The sequence below is a fragment of the Manduca sexta genome, chromosome 28, assembly GCF_014839805.1.
Source record: "Manduca sexta isolate Smith_Timp_Sample1 chromosome 28, JHU_Msex_v1.0, whole genome shotgun sequence".
NCBI classification, from domain to species: Eukaryota; Metazoa; Arthropoda; class Insecta; order Lepidoptera; family Sphingidae; genus Manduca; species Manduca sexta.
Window position 1 is genome coordinate 5,268,002 of NC_051142.1, and position 21,164 is coordinate 5,289,165.

Sequence of the window (21,164 nt, forward strand, 5' to 3'; positions counted from 1 at the left end):
ACGTTAATTGTACATAATACTGGCAACTGAATTTACATCAAATCCGTTGTGACAACTATGGTTGTAAACATTTTTCTCGAATGCGTTTTGAAATTTGTAATCTACTTATTACCTGACTGCCTCGGTGGCGTAGTGCATGCGCGGTACGACAGCGCTCTGAGTTCCCAGGTTCGAATCCCAGGTCAGGCAAAGTGATATTTGGGTTTTTCTGCTCAGTATCAGCTCTAAGTCTGAAATTTATGCCCGATACGACGATAGGCTCGCCCCTATTACATCATGGGACGGAACACACTTGGCAAAAAGTGGGTGCCCTGGTTGCGTTTCTGCATACCCCTTCGGGTTAAATGCATGATGTGTGTTTGTTTGTTCTTATTATTGTTATGTGAAAGTGTGAAATGGGTGTTAGTGAAGAGTCAGGCCGTACTTAGATTTTTTAGTTTCACTGGGCTAGTTTGGCCGAGAGCGCACCTATAGCACGGGAAGCTGTTGCGTTTCGTGTGTTCTGGAAGATCGCGGGGGGCATAAATCCCCTTTCTCATTCCTATTTTTATATTATCAGCCATGTATTATATACTGCCTTACTTTTGGGCAAAAAAGTCTTCTACTATTGGGAGGGATTAGGCCTTAGTCCACCATTCTGGGTTAGTGCGAATTGGCTTCACAGACCCGCAAAGTTTCTCATAGAATATTTATCAGTTATGCAGATATCCTCACGATATTTTCCTTCCGTGTTAAATCAACAGATAAATCACAAATAATACATATATAAATTTAGAAAAGTCAGAGGTACTTGTTGTTCTGTTTTGAACCTGCGCATATTCGTCTCGATAGTCACACCACCAACTAGGCTATCGCTTGGTCAATTCCTATTGCTTCTCGTTTATTATTAGCAAGGTACTCGTAACAAGTTTTTTTCTAGCGAGTGGCAATATGTATGCTTGGGATGTGGCTATCATTATGTCAGATAATCCATCTGCTAATATACATACTTCAACTGATAAAAAAGCGATTCTTTTAAATACATAATATTTATTAATCAACGTTAAGCTTTTATTTTGCTATTTTCTGTAATCGTATGAAACACTTAAAATAATGATGCAATATAATAATTGTTCCTATTTTTAGCTAAAGTATAATGGATCTATGACGCAAACAAATAACGTTCTTTAAGGCGATACCTCAAGGTCCATTTTCATACATTTTGTTTCGGCTTTAATCTGGGTAACTAAACAAGTATTGGCAAGTAAAGAATTTAAATTCACGTCTAGTTAGTGATTAGTTCTCGCAGTTGAAAGAAAAATGTAAAAATAATTAATAATCATGGATATTTCGGCCTTTAAAATTTCGTCATATTAAATTTTAAAGGCCGAAATATCCATGATTATTAATGTATGAAAATGGACCTTGAGGTATCGCCTTAATAATCTATGTAGTACCTAACTTTGCTATGCAGATGTTGTTTTGTTTTGGAGTTTAAATGGAATGCGATTTATAACTCCATAAAATCAGACGAATTCTCATATCCATTATTATGAAATATTCAATTTCATGTTGGACTATAAGTGGCATTAATTTAGAAATATTTTGTAATGTTTTAAGTTTTGTCTGTTCGTCTTAACATTCACCAAATTTATGGCAACACCTACCTATGTAAGTATATAGTTTAATTGACTCATGTTATTAAGTAAGGCACTGTTGTTACTTGTTTCGTTATCAGAGACGGTTATCGTTACATTTTGGACGTATACGATTACTCAAGTAATAAACAGACCTTACAACAATTAAATCATTACATTTAGCACATATCTACTTATTAATTAACATCGTGTTTTAGCAGCGTATCAAATTAATAACATCAATTTAAAACCAGATAAACAGCAATATCAACTTTTGAAACGCACAATGAAATTGGAAATGTTTTCCATACGTGAGTGCGCGGGCGCTTAGCAATAATGAAGTAGGTTATATGCGAGCCTATTAAACTGTCAGGGAAATAGCTAATAGAGGAATGTAAAAAGAAATTAATGTCGCTCTTACCTAATAGGTGATTGAGTTTGCTTTCTGTAGTTTATGAGACAGAATTATTGACAGCCGGTTCACCTGCGCTGTGCACATAACAAAGAACATCTGATTAAGGGAGCGCTAACACGCGAGCTCTCTCTCGCATGCACTCAGATACATTTAGTTTTTACTCTCCGTATCTATGATTCGATTTTGTGAAATACGTATTATGTGAACGTTACTCGGTAGCTATGTTTTTGTTGGCATAATTATTCGTATGCGCCCTTTTTTAGCAATCCATGTAACCGATTCTACATAGTTTGCATTATGCTAGTAAAAATATATCAATCGTTTTAGTGTTTGAAATTGATGTGATAAAATTTCTAAATTTATACAAAAATCGTATCCGGCTGTATTTGATTAAACGTTGGTCGTCGTAGATAATGGTCGCAGTACCAGCGGTCATCGATGGTCAAAACTAAACTGTGAATTTTCAGTCGCATCATATTGCCCCTTGACTAGGGGTAAGATGTAACGGAGGAAGCAGAGGGGAATGGTGACATTGAATTCATACGCTATATAATTATAGTCGAATTTAAATTCATTATAATCCCATAGTTCGAAATATCGAATCAACAATCAAACAAGCCTTCACTAATGTCATAAACGGGTTGTTTCGGGATTAATTAATATAAAATAAAGAAAATTAATTTAACCACACACATTAGAATAAGGTGATCACCGCAGCATAAAAATAAATATCAGTTTTCAAAACCATTATTCCATAAACACGAGTTAATAATATGCGACAGCACCATGCTAGACATTTTGCTTGCACAACGATTAAAATTGTTTGAGTGAGTACCCACGGTTACATCACCCCAATAATCTAGGTGGAACAAAGAGACGAGCAATTAAATAAGTATTTGTTAAGCTCGCTCCAAGTGAAAACATCGCTAAATTAATGTGCGCCCCAGGCTTCCTGATAATGAGTAATTATTGCAATTATAGTACGGTCAGAGCATCCGCCGTCTGTAATTTAATTAAAAATGCTTCACCTAATTAAATTAAACCGGCTTTAATTATAATGGCGGCGATGGCAATTAGCGGATAAAATGATACGTTTACCAAAATTTGTTAGACAGTTCTCGAAATTGTATGTAATAGGACGTAATTTATTTCGCTTTTTGTTTCTGTTTTTCTAATAAGATATATAAGTACTTCTAGTTAGATTACGTCGATGGTGTTCACGATTGAGAAGTACATAACATTTTATATTGTAGTAATTGTTGTGCTACTATATTATGATTTACGTGATTTTTCAACGCTGATAAACACTCACGATTCCAGAAGAATTACGGATGATATATAAAGATTAGGGCGCGGATGTGATTATTTGGGACTCCGAAAATTTCATGCTCCACACGAAACGCAAAAACAAGCTGTTACTTCACGCCGGTTTTCTTGAGACTTGTGAGATTCATTGGCATTTCACTGGTCGCATCGGCCAGGTTATGTCATAGATATATTATTTATAACGTGGATGTACAAAGCTATACTTAATAAAAATGATATCTTATAAATTATTGTTATTTACATAAGTAAGTTTTGTGCTGCTGTCGGTACAAAGTGTGCCGGGGCGCGTCGTGCGGTGTGCGACACAATTATGTCATCCGAACACATCGATTAACTACGTGGGAATAATTTAGATCTACACGATTGACAATTGCATGAGTTCTTGCTCTGCGAAATAAAACAATTTTATTAAATTAGGTGAACTCTCTGATTGTGGGTTTTACTGAATTATGTCATAATCACGCATTCTGCGTTACAGAAGAAAATAATAACATGTAATGCAAGTGTGTACATACACACATTTCTTGGCGTCGTAGTAATAACACTGCATAAAGCATGGAAAGAGACTTGTGGGTTAACCAATAATATTATTTAACCTACCTACTATGTAGCTATGAAGTGCCCTTGCTTTGATATTGCCGAGACCTTTTGTTTTAAATATCTGGGAATATAAATTAATTAGTCAAAAATTTAAAATAAATACGGGTATTACCAAATACGCAAAGCGATATAAAGATTAAATAAACAATACAAATGAGACATAAAAGGCCAACCGCACCGGAAAACTGTAGAGACGTTACGATTATAATTAAAACAACAATTCTGTGAAAATCGATAGCAAAAAGAACTCGGCGCGATATCGAGAACGGAAGCGCTCGATAAACGTTCTAGTTTGCCGAGTCGCGGGGCCGGCTAATAAATTTATTATCATTTAAAATTATCATATTTGTATTATAAATTGCGAGTAGTTGCCATAATAGAGTTTTTCAGCTTCGAGCGGCCGCGGGAAGCGTGAAATTACCGCTAGCGCACAATTGCCGAGCTGAGTAGACTGAGTATACTCTAGCGCGGACACTGCGCGAACACCGCGATCTGTGCGGCGACCCAGCACCCAGTGATACTTACTTCTTTACCCTGTTCTCCAGTTTTGCTGACCAAGTTTAAATTAATCGCAACAAATTATAGACGTTAATGTATAAAGTAGCTAGGTTCACTCATGTTCCTCATTGCTTATTTGACGAAGCACTTAGCAGACTTTTTTGAGATTGGTTCGCCTGACAGTAAATTCCATTGCCGTTCATAATAATTAGCAATTACAGTTAGAAATTTAAATTACAAAGCACTGCTTCTTTCTGTTCTGCATTATTCCACCCTGAGATCTAATAACATCATCAGCCACATGAAGTCTACTGCTAAACTACCCTAAAATTTCCTGACGGACATGTCAAAAGCGAATTGTCAGTTCCTGCGACCATCCAATATAGTAGGCGTTAATCATACTAGCTATATAGTTTTTCGAATTAGAGCAAAATAATACGATCGTACTTACAGGGACGACCTCTCGCATAATAGAAATCTATCTTATTGTGGTCGCTGTGCACCATGATGGAAAATTAAAACGTGGAGCCCGTAGAAAAGGAACTGTTTAGATATCTCTACATAATTATAATATATTCGGATTGATCCTATTGAACATTTCAAACTTTATTGAATATAATTTTGAAATATTAAAAATACAATATCCGTATTTCCATTAGTATGAGCGACTCGTCATTTAGTGGCAATTTCATGCACACTCGCAGCGTTTTGAATGAGCGCTTAGGAACATTTGTAATATTAAATAGCCTTACATGCGATTAAGGGAGCACGCAAGCGTGAAATGAAAATTCTCAATGTTTAAGAACACATACGGAATAAATTATTTTTTTATTTATTAACAGCCAACCCGCTGGTCGCTGATGTCTAGTACAAATTTATTAATTTTGTAAATTTATTACGCTATTAACTATAGCGAGTATAGCCTTTACAATAACAATAATTAATTAATTATTTTTTTAATGAGATCGTAACAAATTGCAACATCAAAACTTATCTTGGAAGTGTTGAATACGCCATTTCTGTTAGAACTAAAAAATAACGTGTGGTCTGGAATCACGATTAACCTGGGTGTGAGCCGAGCAATATGGCGTAAAATTGATAACAGGCGGCTTTCTAGAATGTACTTGATGGTTGCAAGTGCATATCAGAAGCGATTGGTGCTATTACACAATGCGGCTCAGCCCAACTCGAATACATGACTGCCTGAGGAGACTACATTGTATGATGTATCCATACCGCTTGCTTACTGTTGCAAAAAAAGGCCCGAAATAAAAATGATTTACAATTATGTACAACTGGTGACCAACTCCGTGGTCTACCAGCATATAATTTACCATAAATAAATTTATCTTAACAAGGATAAGTTACATATCATCGAATTCTACATTTAGGTTTAAATTATGTCATGTTTGAGGCAATCCCAATGGAATTGATCAATATTCTGGTGAATCTATAGGCATCATAGTTCTTTATTCATGTTATAAATACGATATAGACATTTATACATATTTAGACTTTGTAATCGTTTTTCACAGTAAACTCAGAAACCGTTGAATTATTGATTTCAATGTAATTTATCACTCAGACTTAATTCTGAACCAACATATGGGCTACATTAGATCTGTGTAAAGTCACATAGAACTGCACAATGGGACTTTTAGATCAAGAATGGGCATATATGCGAGCGGAGTCGCGAGCAAAACTAGTTTTACAATCAATGAAAACCGGTAAAAGCTATCCATATTTTTGAATTATGTGACCAGGATGACCATGCTATATTATTGTTGTAAATTTTGTTCAGATAGAATACGGAAATAAAAATTTAATTAATATCCATGTAAATAAAATTTAATTGCTCAGCGAGCGGGCTTATCATCTAGACGCTTATACAACAGTAGTATAAAGTAATAAATTCTTTGACACGGCATCCTTGTGTACTTCTATAATAACTTATATTTTTTGTGTTTATTAGAGCTAACCATATATTAATTGTTTTAGTTAAGCGCATTTAGTGTGCGCAGGAGTCGCTCTACTGTGACTTAACAGTAATTGCACCACTTACGGAGTTTTTTCCATCGGCTATTAGAACTCTTTACGAGCTGCACTGAGCATGCCCGCGCCGCACGGAATAACCATTAAAACTCGTATTAACGTACGAATTATTTCGTATACAAATAGCACAATTACTTTTTAAATTTCCATCATGGAAGTTACGTTATTGTTACTTGTAATTAATGGTAGTGCAATGAGTTTACATATTTCGTATTCAATAGGAATTGGTTTTTGCGTCATTTCCTTTATCTTCCTCTGAATTTAGAACTACTTTTAGTTATAGTTTTTTGTTTACACCTACATGGTTGATGTAGTTATGGTCTGATTCGTTGAGTATGTGAGAATAAAAATTCAAAATGTCCTAGTAATAAGGTATAGAATCGCTTGAGCTTGGGACTTATGATAAATATGCCTAAAATGAGAGTATGTAAATCTTTGGAGATGGTGCTTATGATCACACTGAAAATTTCGTGGTTGGTGATACTTCATTTATTTATTTACTCATTAGCACTGACATACTGTACATATAGTTAGCCTAGAATTAAAATAGTATTATAGTCTGAGCATTGATATGTATAAGTACGGCGTGCATTACATTCTTCACAGTAAAAAATCTTCATAGAGTTTTAACATAGAAAGCACACAAAATTTCAAAACTGATTTCCGGCTTTAAGAATATTATTCCTAATAATTTCAATCTATGTATTAGAAGTGGAATTAACAATTTAATTCCGTAAAGACATTTCTTTACCCTGATTGATCATGAGTGAAATAAGATGTTTTAAAGCAGGACTTAAGTCATAATGTTTATTTATTAATCATTAGAACCCTCTCAGTAATAGATGAGGCCCGTGCCTAGCAGTGGGATAGTATATAGTATAGGGCTGATGTAAAAAAACTACTGTAAATTAATATTTTAGTTTACTGACATACAATCCGACTTTTCGGGCTGTCAGAGAGTTAGTAGTTAGTATACTTAGTAGATTATTGATATAGAAAATCGAAATAGGACATAATTTTTTTTTTTTACAATATTTTATTGGTATTTTTATGTTATGCTTAAATATCCTTTATGTGGCCCGCCAAAAAACAACTTATTATTCAAGGTCATACCTTTCAATCTAATAAGAAAATTATAATAAACGATCCTTCTTTTTTTTCATGTTTTTAATAAAAATATTTTTGTATTGACACATCTTTTTAAGCACTTAACATGGATAATAATAATAAGTTTCAGACTCACCAGGTAAGCGGATATTTTTAAATTAAGTATAATAATAAAGATATTAAAACAAAAACTAATTACCAACGAGGCATTGTGACGTGTATGTAACAATCAAAAACAAAGAAATTACTATATAAACTCTTGTTTGAAAAAATATTTGTAAAAAATGTCAATGACCTAATATCTTGGCATATATTCTTATATATAATCATGTTGTTAACATTATGTCCTAGTTAATACATAATTTAATTTTATATGCATAGAAAGTCGAAATGTAGAATTAAACTAATTGGAACATAATTATTGGCTATCAACTTTGTAGACAGAGATCGATCGCTTGAAAAATTATAACGATTATAATTATCAATCACATTTCACACCTAACTTTGATCGAATACTTCATGAATACAAAATTAATGAATATCTTGATATACATATAATGTATAGATATATTTGTTTTAATTTGCATTTTTTATAACGCAAAAAATTATTTTCATTTACATTTTTGTTTAAACTTTATTTTTAAACTAAATAGGTAAGTTTTTTAAGTGTCGGAAAGGTATACAAAAATATAGCATTTGTAGTTTGTAAACTTATTTTTCTTTTATAATATAGTATTCTATAATTAACTACAATTCGGATATTCATACCTACAATAACTATATCCGATTGAATAAAATAATTTATTTGTAAAACATTAAAAAAATGAATTCATAGAAGTCAATTGATATTATTATTATCCTGTCAAAGTTATGAAATTATATCTTATTAGATTTATCTGCAGTCGTTACATTGTTAGACTTTACGCTATGTGATCCAAAAATAAAGATTTAAAAGAGCAACCAAAGGGTTCAATACTAAATGACCCGGCTGAACCAGCAACTCTACACTACACACAACCTCTCCTGAACGTAATGTAAGGATGGCTCATTTTTGGCAATACATTTTTTACTAGCCTATAATATAGAACACGATCCTGGGTCAACAGTTCCCTAATTCTTACTAATTGGAGGAGGTTTCACGATAAGTTACGTTAGGTTAGGGTCTTTAGCGAACTTTGTTTTAAATAGTAATTTAAGAACCGTTTATTTACTTGATATTTTATTAATAATCTAGATATTATAATATTTAGTTTGTGGCAAATGAAGTTAAAACCACCTAAAGTATCGAAAATTTCCACGGTCAGTCTATTGATACCCTGGCCTCTATGCAATTAATGCCACTGAAATTGAAAAGAAACTTGTATGTGAATACTATCCTAAATCGTGATAAAGTTCAACAGGGCACAAGGCTTCATCATCGGTTTGCAAACCTAGCCGCAATTTGGCGGGCGTGAACCAATTACAAGAGCGCAGTGTCGCTAACTTTCAGTAAAACGCCATCATAAAGTGCGATATCCCGCTGCGAAAACGCTTTATTTTCCTATAAAAGCGTTTTATCCACGTATAAAAGCTTAAATCCGCGCGGAGCTTTCTCCCGGCGGCGAGTCGGCAAAAAGAGCATTAGCGCTACCCGCGAGCAACATGGCCCCGGCACGCCCCGCGGAGCCGCGCGCGCCCGTTGGCTGCCGCCGCCGCCCCGACACCCATTGGCCGGCGCCGCCCCAGCGCGCCTCCCGCCGGCACCCGCGCGCCACCGCCACCCGCCGCCGGCCGACAGTCGCTCTGAGACCTCGTCGCGACCGACCCGCACACACAACGCGCGCTACCCGCCTCGCGATCTAACATTTCCTGCTGCGCTCCCGCTGTAAACTATTCGCGCAATAGAACTTTCATGTGTCAACTTTTGATTAGCAATTATAAGTGCTTAATTGAACGTTAATAACACTATTATTCAGATTAAAAAGTAATATTTTGAATATTGTTTTGATCAAAGTCAGAACGAGGTGTGAAACTTGATAGAACTAACCTAATAAAAGTGAATAAATAGAGTGTGACGGAACTTGAGAAGACTTAGCCGGTGCTACAGTATGCTAGTGGAAGAGTGCAGAGTACACGCGCGTGTCCAGTAGCTGGTGGTCGAACTCGGGCGCCCGCGAAGTGGCCGGTGCCGTTGGTGCCGCTGGTGCCGTCGGTGTCGTGTAATGTGCGGAGCGCGGGCACGGGTGCGGTGACCGTTGGTGCGGTGCGTGCACACAGCAGCGAGCTGGGGGCGAGCGAGGTGCTGGTGGGGCGGGGGTGGTGCGCCCCCGCGCTGGATGCGGTAGGGGCGGCTAGCGGCGGCGGCGCGGGCCCCGCCGGCGGCGCCGTGGCGATGACCGTGCAGCGCGACGAGCGCGCGCCGCGCACGCGGTTCATGATCACCGATATACTTGATGCGCCGCCCAGGGACCTCAGCGCGCACAGGGACTCTGATTCCGACAGGTCCGCCACCGACTCACCTGGTCAGTATACCATATAATTTATATTTTTTACTTCCACTTTTATTCAAAACTCGTCATGAACGTAATCAATCACATGTCTTGTTGGTAGTGTATAATATATCAGCATCTCTTTTAACTGCTCTTAAAAAAATCATGTCTTAGTTTCAAAATATTCAATTTTGTCAAAGATAAAGTCTTCTGTAAATCTCTGTAATTGAAAGTCTTATTTAGATAAGAAGTATTATAAATTCATTAGGAATTGCTGTAATGAAGACAATCGCAAGTGACAGCTTTTTTTTAATACTTAGTGAACTCTCTAGGATAATTATTAATGTTAATAATTACATTTATAAGAATAAATTATACCAAGAAAAATAGAATATGACATAATTTCATATAACTATAATATTCTAATTAGAGTGATACAATAGAGTAACAAACTGTAGGTGTAAATAATATGTCCCCGTTAGAAGCGAGCTTTACACCAAAGAAAAGACATCAACGTCGGTACACTTAGAGTGCTGTTAATTATCACAGAGAATAATAGGTGTTTTGCACGTGTTTGTGAGGCGTATGTGATAATTTCTCGGCACAATATCAAATAACAGCTCACAATATGATAATTCGCCCCAATTACATTGCTGGGAATTGTGATATAAACATGGTATGAGGCATGAGTAGTCACGCAACCTACGGCGTTCTGCCATAAATTACGACTGATTGTCGCGATGACGTATGTTTTTATAAGACTAAGCACTTTCTCATAGTTTTTATAAGTGAATATATAAGATATAACCTCACGCGTATATCAATAAAGCGGTAAGTAAAGGTATAACTCCTATACCTACCCACGGCTTGCCGAGCTTGTTTATCTAATATGATGTGTGACATCAATCCTCAGGCATAAGTTTCTATTGATGAAGACTAGCGCGACTTCTGTATTGAAAAACTTTTTCAAATTATTGTCCGATAGTCTAATGGGAACAATATGACTATAACTTTATAAAATATATTTAAATTACATTAATCCAATGATGTCAAAATACTAACCCGCAGTTTATACAAATCTTGTAAATAGTTGACTCATTACAGTAAATAAAGTCTGTTTTAAAAAAACATTTGTTTTTAGAATTTGTGTGCTTTTTGGGTTCATTACTGTTATTATATTTATCTTAAATATCTGCAGTAAATAAAATATGGTTGAAATGTAGCTTTACAACACTAATCTAATATCTAATAGCCGATTTGACTCGGGAGAGGAATAAGTTAAGAATTTAATCGATTTTACTCATGTAGATTAGCACTACAAAATATATCCTAACTTTATAATCATAAAATATTGTTAGTATTCGGATAATATGAAAATTTTCAGCGAATAGCCAAATGTAACGCAGAATCGATTCTCGTATTGGGAGAAATCTTTATATATTATCAAATAAGATACAATTATCTTAGTTTCCTATTAAACTATAGTTATGTGTAACAAGGACAACAAATCGGCTGAGCTGTTTAGCGGCAAACAGCTATGACTTGCTAAGTATTTAAATAAATGATTTCTGGTATTAAAATTTGACCATTTTTCCGAATTCAATGTTTTGATTGTATACACTGCAAATTCTATTGATCAGTGCTTTATGGATGTATTTTTCTTATCATTATTATATTTGTATACTACCGTATGTTTATTTTAATTGAGCTAGTTATCCTTACACAAGATAGATTACATTTCCACCTATCTTGTCGTCGATTAGACAATCTAAGGTTAAAAACCCATACAATACATATTATTGCATAGAAATTGCACCTGTGTCTCTATAGTTTATAGCCGGCAATCCACAAAACTAATGATAGTATGAAGATATATTACTGAATAAATTATCTTCACATGTAATGGAGGTCATTGTCCGGGCTCAATTTTAATAAAATCATATTTACAAATTATTAAAAAAGAATCATTGACTTATAAATTTAAACAAATAGAACATTAATATTGTTGTAAAAGGTGGTAGTTTTTTGTTAACTGTTTAAGTCAGAACTTATGATAAATTAAGTATTTTTAGATATTATCTTTTATTAAACAAAACTATTATTATCAATAAATTTCGAACTTGGTTTATGAGTTAAACGCGACGCAACGTTGCGTCGATTCATTGATTAGGTAAGCTAATCATGCAGGCTTTTTTCACTTCAAATCATTTTTAATTTTAGTTGAAGCACAACATTGGGGACAGTCTTGGTCTATGTCGATTTATACTTATAATTTGTTTTATTATTATCAAAGTAATAATAAATATATCTACGAATTAAACAGTTTGAAAACAGCTCGGTAAATTTAAGTTTAGCTAGCCAAAGTTTAACATTGGTGTATTGAATATATAAAAAGGCTTATTTTTTAATTTTGTATTACTATATTATGGTTTATACACAATAATTTACCGATATTTCATTACAAAATCACGTTACAATATTTCCATTACTTAAAAATAATACTAGCATTTCATATCAGCGATTTTAAATATCGAACTCCACAAATTCGAATCATTGGCTGAATAAAAAAAGAATTAAGAGCATCGGATGTTTATATATGAAACCTCTTTCGGCGTGATTAACCAATAAATAAACATGGAAAGGCGCACAGTTTTATAGTCGAGATTAGTCCAAACCTGTTGAGGTCTGACCCAGGTGTGATTGCGATGCAACCCGATCCCAAACTCGGTTTTTGTCACAACTGTCCTCGTCTCAACCGGCCGACCGTTACAAGCGCTGTGACTTCGACTTTAAGTCGAATTCTTTGTATATTATAAACTTTTTGATTGAGATATATTCAGACTAATGAGGTGTATCGAATTTCTTTAAATGTTTGGCTACTGAAACATAATAATTTCGTTATTAGGTTATTGAAATTAAAAACTTACCTAAAACTTTAAAAATTTGCAGTAATATACCGCAAGCCTTAATTAGGCATGTGTACAAAACACCAAGTATCATACCAAAAACGCACTACGATATTATTGTTTGTAAATCAATACTTTTACCTTAAAATAATGTTTGGCACAAAAAATGAATCCCGTGAAGTTCTTATTACTAAAAATATTTTCTGCACTGTTTTAGAGTAAGGGAATTCATTGCTACGACTTATTAATGAAAATTCAAGAGCGTGTAATCTTTAAAATAATTTCTCATTAATGCACTGTTTATCACTGGACTAATTAGCGATTATAAGACAAATGTCTACTAATGAGGCTCGCGTCGTTGGTATTACATTTATTATAAAAAAAAATTACATCTTAATTTATTAACAGTAAGCAATGGACTATCATATTGCTTACGACTTATTGTGAGTGTCTCACTGAAAATTATGCTTTCGTTCTTAGACATACGAACGTCATTAGTCACATGTTCGCATAAAACAACTTTTCATTATAAAACTTTATAAATTATTAATAAAAATACCCTAAATTAAAATTAATAACTTTAATCTAAAATAATTTTCACACTACCATTAAATATTCGTTTCAATATATTTTAACAAACAGCATTTAAACTCAATAAAAATAAAAACACAACTTTATACCAATAAGATCAAATAATGTTTACGTTTCGATCGCATTATCCCTTCGACAATTTAATAGACAAGCCGATAAACTCGAGGCGTTAAATAAATTAAATAATAAAATGTATAATGGGTCGCGATAAATACAACCCGTTGGCAACACTGGCTCCGAGATAAGTAAGCCCTTATAAAACGGGCCGTATTAATCCTGGCTGAAAGGATACTCTGCTCGCTTTACGGGGGAAAAAGAAAAAAACTGACGTCATAATCAGCTTTTGTCAAACGTCAACCTACGTTCGCTTTTTAATTTTTTAAATAGCTCACCGAAATCCCGTACCTACCTAACCGTACACATTGGTACAGTCGGGGCCAAATAATGTTATATTATTAGACTTATTCCTATTACAATTTTTTTAAGGTCTAAAATCAACCAAAATAAATTTGGATATTTTGTTACACGCAATATAAATTTTGGACGTACAAAATACGAAATAGATAATTTCGGCTACTGTTTCAAAGAAATAACATTATAAAGAATACTTCGAATTACAGCCTATACTTTTAATATTTTCTTGACGTATACCTTATCTTACGATTTTACCTTCCAATTACAGTATTTAACGTCCGTTCGAGGCAATTAAATACTTCATGCAACTGTAAATAAACTCTCGCATTGTAATTTGAAAAAACCCACTTACCGACAATGTGAAAAATACATCTTTATGGCAATTAGTGCCTATTAAAAATTAGTAAATTTTGCTAGTCAATAAATCTGTGTAAAGCGAATAGCGCAACTGATCAAAGATCACTCATCGCGTGTAAGTTCATATTTATTTTATAGATTATAGGTAAATAAAAATTTATAGGTTTCAATTTAATGTGAAAATAAAAACAATTAACCGTATTAAAATCATGTTATCCTTGACATTACTGAGTCATCTTATCTTAAATGAGTAAGCGAACCGATTAGAACCTCGGGGAGTTTATTTATTGTCGATTATCACGTAAAATTAATTGCAGTTAATTGTCTTACAGCAATTTCTTTTGTTTTATATTCGTTATTTTAAATTATATTTTGCGACAAATTGCTACAGTTTTAATGAAGAAACCTATAAATAACAAATGTTTTACTTAAATTCAAACAGTTTTTATCGGGATAAATAAATATTATCTTATTAGATATATTTTGTGATCGATAGTACCTACAGGGAGCGCGGTTCCGTCGCTGCCACCGCGACTTGTTACTCGAACGTCAAACGTTGGATCCAATACGCGCCATCGCCACACTAAGCTGCTTAGCATACCTTTCAACGGCGACTACTTACCTCAAACTAAACTGTACTGTAAATTTACTCAGGTTGGGTTTAAAATGCCTCTGGGATGATCCGCGCCGTGACTTTTGGCATCGCGATAAAGACGAGATGAAGGTGACGATTCTTTCATCGCACCAGCTCGATAACATCAAAACTTTATTGTGACAATAAATAGATTATCATCGATATAAATAGGGTCAGTTTGAGTTGTCGTATAATACGGCTTCTATTCGCGGCTTTGCGTCACATTTGACAGGCGATGCGAGCTGTAAAATTGAGTTCCATTTAAAAAATTAAAGGTGCGTCTCAAGATTTTATTATGGTCTTTTTTCTTTAACGAATTATTTATATTGTGTTTAACAGTACTAATGTAAGATTTGACGTAATAAAATAAATAAAACGGATTGTTTTAATGGAAATATGATATATTTTTGGTTTAAAGTATCAATTTATATGTAAACAACATATTAAGTATTACAAAACTATAAACTATTTCGGTAAATTAGAAAACGTATAATAGACGTCATTATTATTCAAAATAACGTATTTGTTAAACCTAATATGCTTTACTAATAAAACATACAATGAATCAAGTATTTTATGAAATATAAGTCAAGAAATAAAGATCTATTAACTTTTATATTTTCCAGAACGCACACAGCAATGTGTTGTGTATCAAATATTCCATGTTTATGTAAGTGAACCGCTATCATGTGGGTTATGCGAATAAATACGTAAGCTGTGTGAACAGAGCGTGTAATAGGCTCTGAGCGTCCACTTGAACGGCACTGCGTAGAAAAGTCGGAAAATTTTTCATTCGATTTCACATCGACAGACCGAAATATCGCGGTGTATCGCTTTGACGTCGACAGTACAAGGTGTTTTCTATTCCGCTGGATTTGACCGAAGATATAACTTACAAATGGATTCAAGATAATTGTGATATTGCTCTTATTTCGTATTTCTCAAGTCATACACAAGGGCCATATGAAAAATTTATAACATTAAAAACACACTCAGAATTAGTTAATCAATTTAAAAAATGAGTTTCTATCCATACTTTGCGGGAATATCAGAAAATTCATTCTTTTGGAATCATTTAGACCAAATTCAAAGAGTTTTGGAGATAATATTTTGCACGGGATTTTCATTTATTGAGTAAGTAAGTGTGATAAGTTGGGTCAAATCTCAGCTGAAGCAATTATATTTGTCGTAGAACGAACTATTTTAATACTGTGGTTTTCTATTTATTTATTATTAAGGAAACGTTTCATAAAATTAACACTTATACTATATGAAGTTAAGAAAATAGATGGCTAATGACAAGTTTACATTAACTTCTTCGTACTATTGAAGTTAGACCCCTGTGTATAAACTAAATTCTCATTCTTCCATTTTGCTTTGGACAATTGTTCATACCATATCATTTTGCGGTAGGAAAACCAAATAATATTGTGTTTGTTTTAAATAATTAAAAGTTATTTTTGGTATTTCAAGTTATTTATATCCTTTATTATTTAAATAATTGATTGACCATTTTCGTTGTAGGTTAATTTGGAAAGGGTTTTTTGATTGTTTAATTTGGACCTTAAAGTGGTATTTACATGTTAACCAAGACTAGTGTTATAAATACAGCCGTCCAGTCCATCGGCCCTGGGCAGCAGAAATAATACAGTTTTCCCGACGATAAAAATGTAGCTGCCTTCTTATGAGTTCTTAAATATAACATGTTATACGACCTTATTGCGCAATATACTTCTAAATAATATATTTAGGCGATATTTAAAATATACAAAGTCATTTTGAAATTGCTTTAATAAATGAAACTAGTTATGCGTTTTACCTTTGGTAGAATCCCAAAAATTATCTATGAATAAGGAAAATTGTAAAAAAAAAACCAGTTTTATTTTCTGATATTTTAATAATTATGTAGTTTAGTGCAAAGTTAACGTGTGCGTGAATGTATATTGGAATTAGAGTGTGATGTTGCCGATACGACGAATTACCTAGAATAATAGTAGTGGCATTTGGGCCTGTAAAATTAAAATTATTTTTTATGTTCTTCGATAGTCACACTTTTTACATCTACGATTTAAGCAAGTTTATTGAAACTATTATTTTTAAGAAGATTAGTAAACAACTCAAAATTATATGGTTGTATTTAGAAACGCGAGGTCAAAATGTCCATACATATATCTTAATAATATCATTAACACTAACTGAATGGCTTGAGTCTTGAGTCCTGTTCGCAATGTACTCGTACGTCCAATAGTAGACCAAGTAGGTTACAGATATCTTCCAAGTTCTTAGGAAAGACTCTTATTTGTATGGATTTTCTTAGCACATATTTCTTCAGCGTTAAAGCAAGGGTTAATCATTAGTATATACCCAGTACCCACGTTGCATATGCCCTGAATATGCGATCAATTCCACGAACTCTCTCCGTAGTAAGCTTCATTCCGTGCTAGGCTGTCCTTCTGAACCGATTTAATTTTATAAAAAAATATATTACAGACAATATTTCAAACTGAACAATGAGCAGTTAAATAATTATTAAAATTGGCCATTAAGAAAATGAATTGTCCGTTTACGTCAGGAAGTTTGTTTTTTAAGGATAGCTACATATCATTAATGATAAATGATGATTGTGGTTACTGTTCAGCACATGTTGTTTTTACTTACAATAACTATTTACAATTGTGTTAATTAATTTTTTCAAGTGACCTTTGATCATAACTTGTTGTCAAGAATAAATATTAAAAACTACACTGAGAAATTTAATAAGTCCTAGTAAAAAAGTATAACTAAAAATAATATTTTCAAATGAAATTCATAAACAAACAATAAGGTAATACGCCATACTTCAACTTTTTGGTGAGTATAGTATTTGTTATTAATAGTGGGACTGTTATAAAACTTATTTCAAAAACTTCAGCATCTATCTGTTTACAGCAGTATAGCGTTTCTAGACAACAAATAGACAGCGTCTGTGAGACGCCTTAGTTTCAAAATACATAAAGCAATTCACACTTTAGTTAAATTACAAAGTGGTCGGTTGTGATTGCAATTTAGCAATATTGTAGCTTTAGAAGTGGCATTAACAAATACTTAGGACACTTGTTCAACTAGTTTCAGAACTAATGTTTATCCACTCCGAGCAATAATTGGACCAAATGATAATAAGAAGTTGACATATGAAAATTATTGTCCACAAATAAAATATATTACTAACGCTTTTGCTTGCGGTTCCGCCTGCTTAAGCCTTTTATAAAAGAAATGTGAAAAATAAATGAATTTTGTAATCAGTTTACTGTATATTTATGTCTCTATGGACAAACTAAGTTACCTTATTATACACTTATTTATGTACCGCATTGTGATGTGGATGATCTAACACTATTATTCGAAAATCAGGGCAATTCACATATTATCATTGACACATGTATCGTCACACTTGTATTTATGGAATTAAATAATTTATTTCACTTTGGTTGAAGCCAGGAACTTATTTCCCTGCATCTTAACCTGAGTGTGTTGACCGTTGCCATAATACCAATGCGGTAATTTCACGATGATAGTGTGGAAAAGCAAAAGAATTTTATAAAATTTCATTACTATAGAGTCTAGGTACAAGAATATCAATATCCAAGCTGAATTCACCAAATACAAAAAAATATACCGCCAAATATCAAACGTCGCTTTTTATGCGTGAAATTATCGATAAATCACAAAATTGTCGAATTTATTCATTGAAGAAGCACTACCTCGGGTCTACTCTGATGACGTTTTCTTTATAGCTCTATTGTATTCAACTTTTTATCTGCAGTTACTACTTTATCAAGACGTGATAAAAAGATAGATCAGTAACATTGTTGCCGGCGCTTGCAAAGCGTGATGTGATTTTGCAAGTTGATTTCCATCCATTTACGATATTTACGAGCGTGACGGAGCAGCGCGGCGGTGTGGCGGCGGTGCGGCGGCGGTGCGGCGGCGGTGCGGCGGCGGTGCGGTAGGGGGAGGTGGCGGTGCAGTGGCGAAGTGCCGATATCATTGCGGTATGTTATGCCATAGTCGTGACATAACTCCGTATGCACCGAGTGCATTGTCGGCTGCGCCTACGCTGCTCACACGGATCCGCCATTGTGCATCAATTCATTAACGCTGAGATCATAGTGATTAGGTTACAGCAATTATACTTTTAAATGTAGTAATAATTCAGAAATCTGGATGAGTCTAATTAAGATATTTTGGACATCAACCCTCAAACTGGAAATGTCGTTTGACGAACCCAAATCGGGCCATTATACCTAGCTGTGTAACTAAGTATTGTTTACTTACGTCTTCACTAAACGTAAAGAGGAAATTATTATTTTTATGATTGTCGAAACAAATCATTAATGAAAAAAGATAAAGATAAATGTTGGTTTGTAATAGATTATAACTAAACAGTATCGACTCTAGTCTTAACTCTATCCCCGAGTACTACGAAATTCAATTGATTTTTAAATAAATTATTATCAAAAAATCAAATCGCTTGTCGCTTCAAGAACATGGCCGCAGTTTTATTCTTGCACAGGCTCTGGAAAGCAAGCGTTACAGTAATTAGGCAAATTGTATAAACGGCATATAGACCATTATTTAGTAGCTTTACTACCGGTTTAGATTTAATTGCCTCTAGATTAGATGTTAAACTAAAGCATAACGCCACTCACGTTCTATTTTATGTAATTTTTGACAAAAATAAACAATACACGCTGCTCTACAGTAATGATTTATGATTGCATCTCTTTGTTCCTATGAAACTGTTATCTAATATTACGGTAAAATGAACATATGCTGTGTAAACGTAACAGTAATTGTGTGTGATTAGCGTCCCTATTAGATAAAGCAATGAATAGACAATAATTCCCATTAATCGAACAATTATATTAATTGGCCAGTTGCCGGTGGGAGTACGTATATAGCAATTAAAACGATCTATTGTTAAACGAATTTCCCGTAAGAGATTACCTTCGTGTAATTAAAGCTCGACAGCTTTAATCCCTCCGCTTATTTCCACGTACGAGGACCTATCATTGTGATCGATGCGATTATCATTAAACTATGTAAGTAAATGGCCATATTTTGTATACGCTGGATATCGCGCGCGGTTTCTTTCACCCACGTGAAAGGTTTATCCCAAAATGAAAGTGTTACCGTGCACTTAGCTTAGCCTATATTATGTGTATGCTAAATGTTATCAAAATTCGTCAAGATTTTTGCGTTTTATTGAAACCATCTAAATGTATTAGATTTTCACGTTTATGATATTATAATAAGATAGTAAAATCAATAAATAGGCAACTAGCTTGAGAAGTTATCGCAATAAGCGAGAAACATCCGAGCAGTAAAATAAATCGTGATGGTGCATTATCGTTTAAAGGTGTTTAAAACGCTTTGATGTACAATTAATGTTAATCTTCATAGTTTACAGACAATTTCGTTAAAAAGCTGATAAATTAAACAAATAAATACATCCAACAGTCACACACAGTGATACCGCATTAAGATTAAGTGTGTCGAGGTTATCAGGAACCACGAGTTGGGTCGAGAGGTTCTCATACTTTTTGGGTGGTTATGCCGAAAAACGATACGCAACGAATTTTGAATACGTGCACGAATGGAAGTTTCATTACATGTTTTGTTTATAAAATATAACAAAACGGGTGCGTTCGCTTGGAAAATATTGAGAAAACATACGTAATGTTTTATTATTATATTTGTGGTGTTACGGATTATATATTTTGTTTAATTTCGTTACCATTTTATTTAATATTAAATTCGCTTTACTAATGTTACCTACATTAAAACAACGAATGTTTGTACTTATTATAGAGGTTAATCTCAGTTCGGGGACTGACACATCTGACGTCACGCAACTTGACAACATTTATCTTCAAACATTTTAAAAATTCGAAATAAGTACTCCCTAACTTGCATGATTTTCAACAAACACTATTAGGTATTTCAAGGATATTAACATTAAAAATTTACATGTTTAACGTTAATGAACAACAAAAAATAAACGGCAATTAAGTGAGATAAATAAAATCAAAACTTTGAAACGGTCCTACAATAAAGCATAGTTTCATAACCGGACATAAATATAAAGCTAATTATAAAAACATTTAAACGAATGTTTTAATGGCAAAGCTTTGTCTAGTT

The 21,164-nt window shown here is 33.8% G+C and overlaps 1 protein-coding gene across 1 annotated transcript in view; it reads left to right on the plus strand.

Annotated features, from left to right (window-relative positions):
• Nucleotides 1-9,404: 9,404 nt before the first annotated feature.
• The window catches only part of LOC115453952 (homeobox protein B-H1-like), a 29,774-nt gene continuing 18,014 nt past the window's right edge, over nucleotides 9,405-21,164 (plus strand). Inside the window, exon 1 of the mRNA XM_037444922.1 lies at nucleotides 9,405-10,115. Within this exon, the coding sequence (XP_037300819.1) occupies nucleotides 9,986-10,115 (130 nt within the window). The 5' untranslated portion in view covers nucleotides 9,405-9,985. The remainder of the gene's footprint in view (nucleotides 10,116-21,164) is intronic.